Here is a 14,206-nt window from a genome sequence, read left to right on the forward strand (position 1 = left end):
CTTCAGTAGTTCTCAGCCACCAATACCTCATAGTTGCTCTCATAGAAAGAACTAGACTATGACAAGGGCTGGGCAATATCAAAAGTTCATGGGTATATTTATATTATAAATAATTAATAATAGTATTAGAGACTCAACCTTGATGGTCTAATGCATCATACTTCTTAAAATTATTTCATTCGATGCTCAGAATCGAAAGGCCACTACAGTGATGTAGTGGCCTTTCAGTCACGTTGCCGGATGTTGTCGCCTAGGGTTCTAGAGAGGACTTTCCTCCCCTGCCCATCTCCTTTCTTTCTCCTCTTGCCTCCTAACTCCTCCTGCTCTCTCCTTCCTTGGCCCTCTGAGGGCTAAGCCTGCTTGAAAGGAAACGAGGACAGCCAGACCCCGGGGCTTGGAGCCCTCTTAACGGCTCCTGGATCCCTAGGGACCAGTCGGGCGACAGTCTCAACCCAAGCAGCTAGGGTGTCATAACCCTTTCCACTTAAATAGCAGCACGGCGCCCCGACCCCATCCCTGGAAGCTGCGTAACCCTGGGCTCCACCCACCCCTCGGGCCGGAACCCGGCGCGTTTATCTCCCGCCGGATTCCCACAGGAATGAACGAATGGGCTTAACGGCGACTACGGATGCTAGAGGCGCTTGGCGAAAAAGGTGTCATTGAGAAGAAAGTTGGTTTCTACAGGGACTGCCGTGGGCGGCGCGGTGGCTCACGTGTGCGCTGGGCCCGAGGACGCGCCGGCGGCGGGATTCGAACGCCGAGCGGAGCTGCGCCCCGCGGTCTGGTCGGCGGCCGGCGGCCCAGGTCCGAGTGGGAGGAAGCGGCGCGCACAGCTGGCTTCCGTCGGGCTGAGGCCTCCCTCCCCGCCTGCTCCCCTCTCTCCCGCCTCCCGCCCCAGAAATTATCTCAAGCGTTGCCAGTGCGATTCCAGAGCCCCACTCGGGTGGGTTCTTTTGTTTCTTTGTTTTAATGACAGTTCCCAGCCCTTCGGCGTGTCATGCGCGATTAATTCTCTGGCTCTTTTGAAGGCAACTGGGGTGATATTTCTTCTGCATCATCCTTTTGGGGATAATTGTTTATGATGTGACGTCAGCCGGATTGATTTTTCTCTCCTGAATGAGAGAGACAGAGAGAGAGAGAGAGAGAGAGAGGCAGAGAGAGAGCGCGAGAGAGGGTCACAGATGTGTGCCGAGGCCACAGATAACTGACATTTGGAATTCCTTCAGGGCAAAGGGAGATAGCAATGGGAGCTTGAAAGTGTACAGCCAAGACTTCAGGCTGCACGGAATAATTAAGAAGTTTTTCTTAAAAAAAAAAAAAGAAAGAAAAGAAAAAAGAAAAGAAAGTCTCCTCCGCAGCGAGCCACTTAGGTGCTCGTTTCATGCCAGCGTCCCCGGTTAAGGTGGCAGCGTCTGATAATTAATCTCGGGTACCCAGACGCTGCAATAGGCTTAAGAAGACGAAGAGGAGGGGCGGGGGAAGTGCGTCACCAGGTGGGGAAGGGGCTGTGCATTTGGTGACAAGAGGAGAGGATGGGGGTGGAGGGGAATGGGGACGGGAAATAGGTTCTGTGTGCTCTCCGGGGGTATTGTGTCAGGAGATGCAGGCTGGCTACCATGTGACGCGGTCCAGAGCTGAAGGGATTGGCCGAGGCAGCGCAGGCGGTGCAGCTTGGCCGGCTTGCTGTTCCTCTCCCTTTCTCTCGCAGCATCTTCCTGGGAGCCTGTAGGTGAAGCAGCACCACAAGCATCCATGGCCTATCTTTGGGGTTAACACTTGTCTCCTTTGGCTTCAGCATCGGACAGAGCAGATCTCTCGACAGCAGCAGCAGCGTTGTGAGGACTTAGCTGGGACCTGGAATCGTATCCTCCTGTATTTTTTCAGACTCTTTGGAAATTAAGGAATGCAATTCTGCCACCATGATGGAAGGTAGGATGCTTTCTGCTGTGGTTGACTGGCTTCAGGCAAGGTTTGGGCAGAACAGTGTTGAATTATGTGTACAGTCTGTGTTTGTGGCTGGTCTAGAACCTGGTTGCCAGGATTTGCAAGCAGAAATTCTGCAGTTTGCTTGCAGCGGACCAGGGCTCAGACTAATGGAATCAAACCACAGGGCTTCTTGTTTAGCTCAGAACCTACAGAGCTTGCCTAAAGTGCTTGCAAGGAGCTGAGACAGAGCTAGCAAAGAGCTTGCAAAGCAAAGAAGTTGGGAGAGAAGATAAGGTTTTCTGCTCTGGGTTCCTGGGACTACACTGATTAAACATTTACAACGGAAACTTGTCTTCTGAAATTAACATTAGGAGAGGTCATTGACAAAGTTATGCATGCTGTCATTTTCGGTGAACTGTTTAAAAATTCTTGTAAGATATTTTTATCTCTGCAATTTACATCATACTGTTGGGGTGAGAGGTGCAACAAATTTAGTCCATAAGCTATAGTTTTATGGGGCTGTCACTGCAACAGAATGAGCAATAGGAGGAAAATATCTGGGACTCTTGGCTTCTGATTAGGGGTCTTATCAGGTTAAAAAAAAAAAAAAGAATTTTGTGCTTCCTAAATGTGTTCTCCATGCAATGGTTCTTAGCCAAGCATCAAATGATTACTTAACTGATTACCTTTTTGCATTCAATTTTAAGTGTAAGGAGGAACTTTCCCTGGGGAGATATTGTTTAAACTCTATTTTATTCTACTAAATTACCCTTCTAAGCTTGAGATGGTGACAACCAAGAGTGCCTCAGAAAAGCAGCAAGCTGATTAGGAAAGAAGCAGGCAGCCCTACCCTGGCTTTGATTTTCTGTTTTCACACTACAGGATGGTGCAAAACTCCTGGCCTTTCCTAAGATGACAGGCAGAAATTTGTCCCCAGCCTGGATTTCACAATGCGGAATCGAGTGCATAATGGGTCTCAAATCAGCCATGAAAATGGCAGAGAGGCCACCTCTTAAGCCAAGGTCTGTCTTACAGATTTTAAACATTCCTTAGAAATTTACCAAAATGGAATAAGAGGAGAATGGTTGCAAAAAACAGAAGCGTTGCCTGTACTTATTTGGCAGAAATGAATTCTTTTTGCTTTCTCTGTCATCATGTCAAACATTGTTAATGTGATTTGGGGAGTGAAGAATTCTACAGTCATGGCCCACAGATTTTAGAAAATAGCCTGAAAAGAGAGATTGGGTATCATTTTGCTGTGGAGACTGGTCTTGTTTGCAAAGGGCTCTCAAGCTAGTTTTTTAAATATAGGCCTAAATAAAGTGAGATTACTAATGCTCTAAGATTAAATCATTTTCATTAATTCAAAATGAAATCCAAAATGGATTTAACCTTTGAGTAACAAGGCAAAACAAACAAGAAAGAGCATTACTGATGAACTTTTCAATTAGAAGCTCACGTGGATTACCCTCTTCAGAAAAAATTTGTGTCTATAGAGGTACTAGGTTTCTCCAGCTAAATTTCACGTAGCATTTCTTGAGAATAAATCTGCACACGTTCTGATTAGATTTTGATCTTACACGGGGAAGTGGAAGAGCTTTCCTTTTACTTCTTGCCTTATAAACTATGGACTTAAAGTATCTTTGAAGGAAGTAATATTTTTTGATGCTTATTAATGATTCTCTTGGTAATATTGTCTATTGTGCCACCACAGAATGTCAGTTCGAAGCCCTGTGATAAGCTTATCTGAGCTGCCTACACTGAAATGAGAACTGTAACAAAGACATGTGTTGGAGCTGAATTAACACTATTGCTCTGCGTTGACCAAATTTATCTAATGAAGGATGCTATCTGAGCACTGTTATGAATTAAAGGTGACACTAGGGGTGCGGTGGCCATCCATCAGATCCTTGCAAAAGAAATTGGATAGGTGTTTCCAGTGGCTTAAACATTTAAATGAAACTAATAATTTTTATCTACCTATAGCTCCTACTTAAATACTATTCAAGACTTATTATCTTCACGGTTCAGGGACTTTAGAAAGGCTGGTGGGAACCTTAATCAGGAATCAGTTTGCCTATCAATGGCCTTCCAACTTAGTTGCCAGCCTTTTTGGCAATATATGCATATTTCTGATACTGCATCTCAGAATTTCACCTCTGAATTGCTCTTACTCTGAAAGTGTGTTATAGCAGTTGTCATTCCCACTTAACTCTTCCCTAGAGGAAGCTAGGCTTCCATCTATCATGATAGCCTTGGAAAGATAAGAAAGCCCCTAAAAAGCACCCTGAAATCCTGTCATGGCAGCTGTCTGCCAAAACGTCAGTGGGCTCTGAGAATGTGTCACCAAACATCCAGATAGGTAACATGCTGTCTTCTCAATTAGTTCATATGCCACACACACACACACACACAAACACAGAGTTGCACACGCATATGTCATCCACACATATACAGTATTTTAGAAAGGGAGAGAACCCACATTTGCATTTGTGTGTATATATTTCTATATTTACTGAAGTGTTTTAGTCCAGTGCTCAGGAAAAGCATGGCCATGGCAACTTTTCAAAGCTACTTCTCTACTTTGTGTAAAACAAGAGTAAACAAATATTCATCAGAATGGCTTATGGTTTAATTTTGTGTTCTCATTTTGATGGAACAGGGTATAAGCTCCATTCATTCAATGCCTATTGGAAATTCTGGCCATAGAAGAGAACTGTTACTACCTCCCCAGTGATTCAAGTATCACAGAAGGCAGTGAAGTACTTCTGCAGGGACCTCAAGCACGTTATCGGTAGTTTGTGGCTCCATGACTCCTTTCAAATATTTTTCTTCTAAAAAGTATATTTTAAGGGACTCGATTTGTTGATTCCTGCATTCTTTATTTTTTGGCAGTGGTTAGTATTGGGTCTTTCCTAAAGAATGCCCTGTGATGTGGAGCCTTATGTAGTATGACTGTGAAGGAAAGAGGATGAGCAGAGGGAATTATTTGCTAAAGGGCATAGATGTTGGCCAAGCTCACAGTGCAGTCTGTGTGATTAGGGCAACTATTCAGGGATTCTGTTGTTTTTCCTATATTATTACTATTAAAGTTTGAAAATGACCTTTTAGCTACTTTTTTTTAAGATAAGTGAAACTAAGTCAGGGTTTCCAGGGACATTTATTAATTTGTAAGGCAGTCTGGGAAATTTTCCCTTGTGTGGAGGAACTGGACTGGAAGTGCTCGTGTTTTCAGTTCCCTATTCAGGCTCTTAGGTGTTTTACTGGAAAGAAGAGTTTAGGGGCAGCCAGTAGTTTCATCCTATAAATAATTTTTGAAGTTAACAAGCATATTTTAAGGGTTTAATTGCAATGTGCAGAGTAATTTAATTAATTTTATTATTTTTACTATTCACAATAACCTGCAAGTAAATGTATTCTGCACTGAATGCTTCTGCAGTACTTTTTCTAAATTGTAAAAATAAAAACTAATACATTGAGGCAGAAAAATGGGAGGATGGATTTCGGACCCAAGTTCATTTAACAAGAAAGCTCCTATTTTTGATCCCTCATAACGTTTTAAATATGAACTTTTTCTTTTTACTTTGTATCGAGGTGGGTATATTAACCTGATTGAAAGCTAGGCCTTAAGTTTCTTTGGTTGCATCTGTCTCTCTTTTAAATGTGAGTACTCACAGAATCATACCTCTCAATTCCTTGTTAATACCTTTTACCTCCAAAATCAGTATTTAGAAAAATTTAAACAATTCTAGATTAACTGATCTTCTGTTGTGGCAGTGAACCTTGTAACAGTAAAGGCTTTTCTTTCCCCTATCTAGAAACGAAGTTTATTTATTTGGAAATTTCTTTGCTGTAATCAAAAAGGAACGAAGCATTTTGAAGCTGGAACTGTTCATTTTCTAGTTAGCTAAGAAGTTTTAAAGCGAATGCTTCTCACTCTTCTACCAGTTCCCTTCCCAGAAATGGTGATGATATTTTGGAAAATCTTAAGCATGCCTATGAGATTATAATATATATTCCATCCCTTATGTAATTTCTCTCCTTCCTAAGGGGCTCAGGGCTGGAAACAGCCTCCTGTTATGTATAAATTCCCATCCAATTCCCAAGGCCAACTTTAAATCTCTAAAAAGAACATGTAGTCTTTTTGAAAAAAATTAACTTAGATAAACCATGCTAGAAGACTGTGGATGATTCTTTCTGTTGGATTTGGCACATACACTATCCATGTTTCAAATAAACAAGTTGCAGGAAGTCAGCAACTCAATTTTATGTTCCTGGGTTTGTTTGGGATCTGATCACTTGAAACAAGTTTTCCTGTAGAAATGATGATATAAATGATGGTTGCATTCTTTCAGTAATCCATCAAAGGCTGTTAACCTGTTATCTACCTGAAACTAAATATTTGCCATGAAATGTATAAAGAACATGACAGTTACTATAGTAGTTAGCCAAAAGAGAACAATGGCATTAAATGTATTTTCAGTTTCTAATGTTGCTACTTGAGGGGAAGAAGGTTTACTTAGAGGACAATGAGGAGATGGAGAGAAATTTTGAAGGGTTTTTTTTTTTAAGTATTTTTAGAAGTTTTAGAGACTCAACACTGGATTTTTCAATTATGTTCAATTTTACGTCCATACTTGTGGCTTACCTATTTGCAATTCAGTTTTATCATATCTAATGCTGCTTAATTGTGACCACTTTATGGAAACTCACAAATGGAATTAAGAAAGAGAGAAAGATAATTGTAAAGGAGTTGAAAAAGTTAAGGGATTATAATGGATGTGAGCTCACGCGTCTACAAAAGTCTCTGAGGAGAAATTAACTGGAGAAGAGATCATAGGTAGAAGGGAATTAGGGAGCATGCTAAGTGCAGGATTCCTTTGAGGAGAAAGTAGGGTGTGGGGCAGAGGTATTGGATCTAATGGGTTTGAGCACTGACTACCTAATATTTCTATGGGCTTAGGATGGCTTGCTCACCAGCGGAAGAGCTTTGGGGAAGGAGGTGTAGACTTGGGGAGGAACGAATCTCCATTCTTGGAACATGTATGCCATTTAATTGTACCTGCAGGGTGTTAGAAAGATGTTCAGTATCTCTATTTAATATTTTCTATCATGTTGCTTCCTTATTTAAAAAAACTTCAATACCTTCTCATTTCTCTTAAAATCTAGAGCATACAGGAGCCGGCACGCTCTGGCCTTCTGTGCTTCTTCAAGCTCATCTCACGTGGCACTTAACACCGACAGCCTTGCTGCCTGTCTCAGAGTGTCTAGAACGAATAATTTCCTGTCTCAGGGCTTTTGCCCTGCCTAGAACACTCTTTTGCCAGCTCATGGAGTAAACTGATTCTCTTGTGATTCCAGCAATACTGCCACCTCATCAGGAGGCCTTCCCTACCATCCTTGTCATCCCAAGCTCCCAGACACACACCCTGGGCCCTGAGTCCATCTCAGTGTCCTCTCTCTCCTAAGAGCTGTATTTATTATTCATGGTTGTTTAATGGTGTATCGGCTAAATCTCTCACTCAGAGGTAAGCTCCATGAGGGCAGGAATCTGGTCTGTCATCTCCCCTCTGTATCCTTAGCTCTTAATGCAGAGTGGATGCTTAGATGTTTGTTTATTGACTAAGTGAGTAAAACCTGATGTAAATGACTCTGATGACTTCATAGTTTACATTATAAGGTATTATTTGGGGCATTATGGTGGATATAAGAAAAATAAATTGCTCAAATTTATGTTCTTGCTGGAGAAACAAAATCCATAAACATGAGATATGTGTTATGGAGTAGTAATTGTAAGATACAGATAATACCTTTTGAGAAGCAAAAGAAAAGAAATAGTCCATTTGAAAATATGTACTCGAGCTTAAATTGTTTTGGTGATTAGCTCCAAGGAAATGATTTCATACTGGAAAAAGACAAGTTATAGCAGAGCTATTCAAAGACATTCCCAGAGGCATTGTTGTCAATATCCTGTACATATTTTTTTTTCTCTTCCTTCTGCTTTCCTTGTATTTCTGCCTTCCTTTCTCCATTTTTCTCATTCTTCCGTTCCTCCTTTTCATTCCGGGGCTCTCTTTCCTTTTCTCTGGTTTATGACCAGATCTGAAAATAATAGATTATAGAGCTAGAAAGTTTGACTTGGAATTTGGGAAAGTGTTTTTAAATAAATTAATGTATGTAAACTAGTGTACCATTGTACAATGTATTTGTGCATGCAGTGGCAATGTGTTGGTATGTGAGGTTTTTCAGATGCCAAATTATTCTTGATTGGAGAATCTATGAATCTTAGAAACTCAATATGTTCTCTGAATTTGTGCAGACTGGATTTTTTGGGGTGAAAGAGCATGGACCCAGAAGTCAGACTTAGGTTTGAGACTAAGTGTTGTAACTTCTTGGCTGTGTGTCTTGAGAGGATTACTTTACCTTCCCGGGTTCTGTTTCCTTGCAAACAAAATACGAGCATTGATCTGTCATCCCTCTAGAACTTCCAGCTCTAAGAGTCTCTGGCATTTGCTGAATGATTTGGATTCCACATATTCACTCCCTCCAAGGTTTAAATTCTAATGATTGACTCCTCTTCATCCTACCTCAGAACATACCTTTGCTGACACAAAAAACGATTCAAATATATTACTCTCTGCTTTTATTGGTTTATTCTTCCTCTGCTGTCCTTTTGCACTTATGCTACAAGTTTGTCTTGCATCTTTGCTGTGCTAGAAGACAAAAGTGCATCTATGCAACCCTCTTATATAGCTTTTAGCATAGAGCTATTTATGTGTCCATTAAAAATTGTATATTGAATGAATACTAGGTGTTAGGCATGGTTCTAGGTGCTAGAGGCTCAATAGTGAATAAAACAGATTCCTGCCTGCACGGAGCTTCCTGTTTGGTGCAAGAGAGGCATGAAAAAATAAAATAAAATGCAGAGTACATTGGATGGGGGTAAGGGCTTTGGAGAAGAGACGAGTGGAGAAAGGGGATAGAGGAAGTAGTGGAAGGATCGGGGCAGATGGGGTTGCAGTTATTAAATAGGGTGTTGATGGAAAGCCTCGCTGAGAAGACATTTGAGCAAAGACTTGAGGGAGTGAAGGGAGTGAGCAGCCAAGTAATTACCTGGAGGAGCAGTCTAAAGAAGCAGGGGGAAGAGCCAGTGAAAGGCTCAGAATGTGGGCGGAACAGCAAGGAGGCCCGTGGGTCTGGAGCGAAGGTCGGGGGAATGTTCAAGAGAGGTACTCAGAGAGGTAAAAGCAAATAGGCACCTATGAGCCCCTTTCTCTCTCTCTTTTTTAAAAAATTTATTTATTTTACTTATTTACTTTTGGCTGCTTTGGTTCTTTGTTGCTGTGCGTGGGTTTTCTCTAGTTGTGGCGAGCGGGGGCTACTCTTTGTTGTGGTGCGCAGGCTTCTCATTGAGGTGGCTTCTCTTGTGGGGCACAGGCTCTAGGCGTGCGGGCTTCAGTAGCTGTGGCTCGCGGGCTCTAGAGAGCAGGCTCAGTAGTTGTGGCACACGGGCTTAGGTGCTCCGCGGCATGTGGGATCTCCCCGGACCAGGGATCGAACCCGTGTGCCATGCATTGGCAGGCGGATTCTTAACCACTGCGCAACCAGGGAAGCCCCCTTTCTTTTTTTTTTCTTTTTTTTGGTTGAAATATAGTTGACTTACAATATCATATTAGTTTCTGGTGTACAACGTGGTGATTCAATATTTTTATAGATTACTCACCATACAAAGTTATTGTAATATTATTGACTATATTCTCTGTGTTGTACATTACATTCCTATTATTTATATTGTATAATTGGTAATTTGTACCTTCACCTATATCACCAATACCCCCACAACCCTTCCCTCTGGCAACCACTATCTGTGAGTCTGTTTTCTGTTTTCTTATATTTGGTTATTAGTTTTGTTTTTTAGATTCCACATATAAGTGAAAACAAACAGTATTTGTCTTTCTCTGTCTGACTTATTCCACTTAGCACAGTACCCTCCAAGTCCATCCATGTTGTTGCAAATGGCAAGATTTCATCCTCTTTTATGGCTGAGTAATATTCCATTGCATGTGTGCGTGTGTGTGTGTGTGTGTGTGTACATACATATATATATATATATGTACACACACACACACATATATATATATATATACATACATATATAAACATATTATCATGTCTTCTTTATCCATTCATCTGCTGAGGGACACTTAGGTTGCTTCCATATCTTTGACTATTGTAAATAATGCTGTGACGAACATTGGGATGCATGTATCTTTTGGAATTAGTGTTTTTGTTTTCTTCAGACAAATACCCAGGAGTGGAATCGCTGGATCCTTTCCAATGGTAGGAAAGCCAGTTTCCTTTTGCAGAAGTTACTCTACACGGGCCTGTGTTATCCATGTGTCAAGCAACAGGTGGGCATTCAGAAGCCTGGTATTCTGATCCTAGTTCTCTGACTGTCTTTTGATGGTTCCTCTCAGACCCATTCTTCCCCTGTATTTCAGGAAGTGGTTGCATATCATGCTCTTGCCTGGGCTTATGGTTTCAAGCCCAAAGTTAGAGCTGAGAGTTCAGCTACAATTCTAGTCTCGAACATTTCCACACAAAAGATAGAGCTTCATGATAAGGTGATATCAGAATCAGAATTCACAATCAATTCACATCAATTCACAAATATTTTGACTATGTATCAGAGGCTTTTATTTTTATTTGGTTCATATACATTTCTATTATGTACCAGGGCTAGTATTTTAGGATTTTTTTAAAAGGCCCAGAGTGACCCATGTCTCATGTCTTTACAAACAGTATAAGGAAGATGTTACCTAACATGTTATCTAACATGTCCTATCTAACTTAGGACATTGTCCTAAAATTATGTGGCACTTGAACATACTTCAAAGTTTCCAAAATGTTTCATTCATTTAACAGGTATATCTGGAACTTTTTCCTTAGTCCTATGTGCAATTCTAGGCCCAGTGAATATGATAGCAAAAAGGGGCAGCTGTAGTTGCCATCCTCAGAAACTCAGCGTCTAGTATATATTATCACATACTCTGTACATATTTTATTCTACACTATCTCTGTGTGGTAGGAATAGGCATTACTATCTTCATTTCAAACAGGAGGCAACCAGGGGTCAGTGATGTTAAGTGACTTGTTCAAGGTGACCACCCTACCAAAAGGCAGAGCCAGCATCTATTAGCCAAACTTGAATCCTAGTCAAGTGTTCTTTGTTTGTTTAATGCTGTGATTGGAACATCCTGCTCAAATCTGAAATTGTTTGGCCTGGGTCTCTGGCTGACAAGCCAACAGCAGATTGTCTAAATTTGACACGGTATTTCAAGAGCCTTCTTCAAAACTAAGCAAGTTAATTTTATTATCAGGTCATGAGCCTTTAGAACAGCCACCATCCTGAAGAAGGCTACCTAACGCAGGAGTGTTTTAGCCCAATGGGCTCCTTTCAATGACACTGACTGGTTCCTCGAATTTTATGACGGGAAGGGACATGTGATATCACTAAGCCAGTGGACTCTAAACTTTCACAGCTTACATTCTACAAAACACTTTATCAGAAAGCCTGGCTCCCACTATGAACAAAAGCCCTTTCTCTCTGAGAAGGACAGCTCGGTGTTCACTGACATTCCGTGAAAGCCTTGACCATTATCATAAAAGTGTGATGGTGTGTGCTACCCTGGAAGATTAACCAATCTAGTCCAACCTCATTTTGCATTGAGGAAACCAAAACCAAATGAAACAACCTTCCCAAGGATTTTTATTCTTTCTGTAAGAGGGCAAGTCAAAGTTTATTTTAGTAATGATTCCAAAAATGTGAATAGACAAAGACTTGGAACCTGTGGTGTCTTTCACGTTCAAAGGTGCTGGGGCTGATTGGGTGACTGCCCAAAGACACACAAGTGAATGTGTCCCCAGGGCCGTCGCTCTACTGAATGTGCATACAATGGGGCCATTTATAGCTGCCTCCTGGGCTGCCATGGCTCCTGCATCTGCTGTTGGTGAGTCAGGGCCATGTGGAGGGAAGGACCAGGACCTGAAGAGGCTGTACCTCCTGAGTAGCTGTGTGACCTTGAGTGAGTTCTGGACCTGCTTTGGCCTCACCCTCCCCATTTGTAAGGTAGCAATAATGCTGGTTCCCTCCCTCAGAGTCATTGTGAAAATCAAATGAGGTCATCAATATGAAAACATCTGAAAGGGTGTGATGTAAATGCCAGTTACTTTCTCAGATGGCTCTCTCTCAGCTTGTTTGCTACATGTGGGTCTGTTAGCATTTGGTGGCTAGGCATTACTGCTTGCTATTTTGCTTTTCAAGTAGATTATTGCTGCATCTCTTTTGCAGAGAAGGCTTATAGATTTCCCTCTTCTCTTCATACTGTTAGTTACTAGCATATTCTATCATCCTCTATTCTCAGTGTCCGTGTGCTATGCTGCCCCTTTCTTGAACATGGCAGACATCACTAATCAATCATAGTCATCTTCCTGTCCGGCCTCAGCACCTATCTCAACATCACATTCCAGGCCACCTCTGCCAGTTGATTGAAGTTGGCACATGAGATAATATCACTTTTCTCTCCCTACCACGGGCAGTTTCCGTAAGTTGAAATACAATGCATAAAACTAGAATACTGGTGGTCTAGCTGTGCACCCAGCCTTTACAAATGCCCTTAGTGAGTCACTGAAAAATAACATGTGAAAAGTTGCTCACAGCCCTGGTTATGGTAGTAATAATAGGAAGTGGTCTGTAAGCCTTGTAACAGGTAGGACCCTACTCCTGTGCTGTTGACCTAAACCATCAAGTTTCTCTTAGCCTCCTTGTGCCCCGAATTCGAAGAACTGTGTCTACCAAGTAACCAAGCCAGAGTCCTTGTTGGGATTTGTTCCTGACTCCTCCTTCCTGCCTGCCTTGTGTCAGTAGGTCCTCAAGAGCTGTTGATTATCCTTCCTGAAGAGCTCCTGACTCTGTTCTCTCTCTTTCATCCCCTGCTATCACACCTGACAAGGCGTTGCTGCCTCCATCTTCCAATCCATCCTCCTCACAGCCATCAAAGAGATCACTTTCCTCACCTGCCTTTGATTGTTCCTCATGCTTCTAAGATGAGGTCCAAATGCATTCGTGTGCTGTGCAACACTTTCACACATGGGCCATGTTATGCCCTCATGTCTCACTGCCCCTGCCAAACAGAAGTGCCTTGCCTTCTCTTTCCCTTGTATATGCTGTCCCTCCCCTTCTCTGTGTGGTAACGGTCTGTTCTGATCATTCAAGGTCAAGCAAAAGCAACCCCTTCAAGGAAGCCTTCCTACAGTCTCCCAGGTTGGTGGTGAGGTGCTCCCTTCCTTGTGCTTAATTCTCAATTCCCACTCTCCAAGGCCAAGTAGGAGAAGGTTTAAGAGCCCTGGCTTTGGAGTCAGGCTGACCTAGGTTAAACCTCATGTGTGTGACCTTGAGAAGCTAGTGAACCTGTTTTCTCATCTGGAAAATGAGAGTGATAATAACAGTATCTTTCTCATGGGTAATTTAATCACATAAAGTTCTTGAGGATTAAATCAGAAAGTACACTTTTGCACTCAGAGTTCTCTGGAGATACAGAACCAGTAGGTGTGAGAGAGAGAGAAAGAGAGAGAGAGAGGGAGAGAGAGAGAGATTTTTAAGGAAATGGGTCACTTGATTGTGAGGACTGGCAAGTCCAAAGTCCACAGAACAGACTGGCAGACTAGAAACTTAGGTGGGGCTGATGTTGCAGTCTTGAGGCAAAATGTTAAGCTCTCAATAAATATTAGCTGCTATTTTTTGTTCTTACACCTACTTTGTTTGTGTCTCCCCCAAAGACCCAAGGACTCGGCTAGAGCCAGAACCATGTCTTACTCATTTTTGTATTATCACTGTGTGGCCTGTATAAGTGCTAAGTAAATATCAAGTGAATGAATGAATCCTGTCGAGGGATAACAGACTCTTTGGAGGATATTCAAGCCACCCAGTCTATGGCTATCATGAGAATTAAATGAGTTAATATACATAAAACATTTAGAAGAATATTTGCTCCATAGGAAAGACTTACTCAATTTACTCTGTTGGGCACATAGAAGGTTCCAGCATGGTTTCTGGATGCCAGGCAGTACCCCGGGGGACTGTGTTCTCTCTGCTCTCCCCAAAGCACCCGTCTGCTGTGTAGGCTCACTCAGGCCAAAAGCCACACTCTGGTTCCAGGAGCATGCAGTTAATCTAGTATCTCACACATTCCTCCTGACTCTTTTAATTGTGTTCCTCTCA

The 14,206-nt window shown here is 42.0% G+C and overlaps 2 protein-coding genes across 2 annotated transcripts in view; both read left to right on the forward strand.

Annotated features, from left to right (window-relative positions):
* The first annotated feature begins 599 nt into the window (after window positions 1-599).
* Window positions 600-10,004, forward strand: LOC307177198 (uncharacterized protein). Its single transcript, XM_079904130.1, has 2 exons — window positions 600-943; window positions 1,796-10,004. Exons 1-2 carry the CDS (start codon window positions 629-631, stop codon window positions 1,898-1,900), a joined length of 420 nt encoding a protein of 139 aa, XP_079760256.1. The 5' UTR covers window positions 600-628; the 3' UTR covers window positions 1,901-10,004.
* The window catches only part of SGIP1 (SH3GL interacting endocytic adaptor 1), a 207,200-nt gene continuing 194,505 nt past the window's right edge, over window positions 1,512-14,206 (forward strand). The window contains exons 1-2 of the mRNA XM_079904139.1: window positions 1,512-1,929; window positions 10,227-10,337. Coding sequence (XP_079760265.1) covers window positions 10,322-10,337 — 16 coding nt within the window. The 5' untranslated portion in view covers window positions 1,512-1,929; window positions 10,227-10,321. The remainder of the gene's footprint in view (window positions 1,930-10,226; window positions 10,338-14,206) is intronic.

This window comes from Stenella coeruleoalba (assembly GCF_951394435.1).
Source record: "Stenella coeruleoalba genome assembly, chromosome: 1".
Taxonomy (NCBI): Eukaryota; Metazoa; Chordata; class Mammalia; order Artiodactyla; family Delphinidae; genus Stenella; species Stenella coeruleoalba.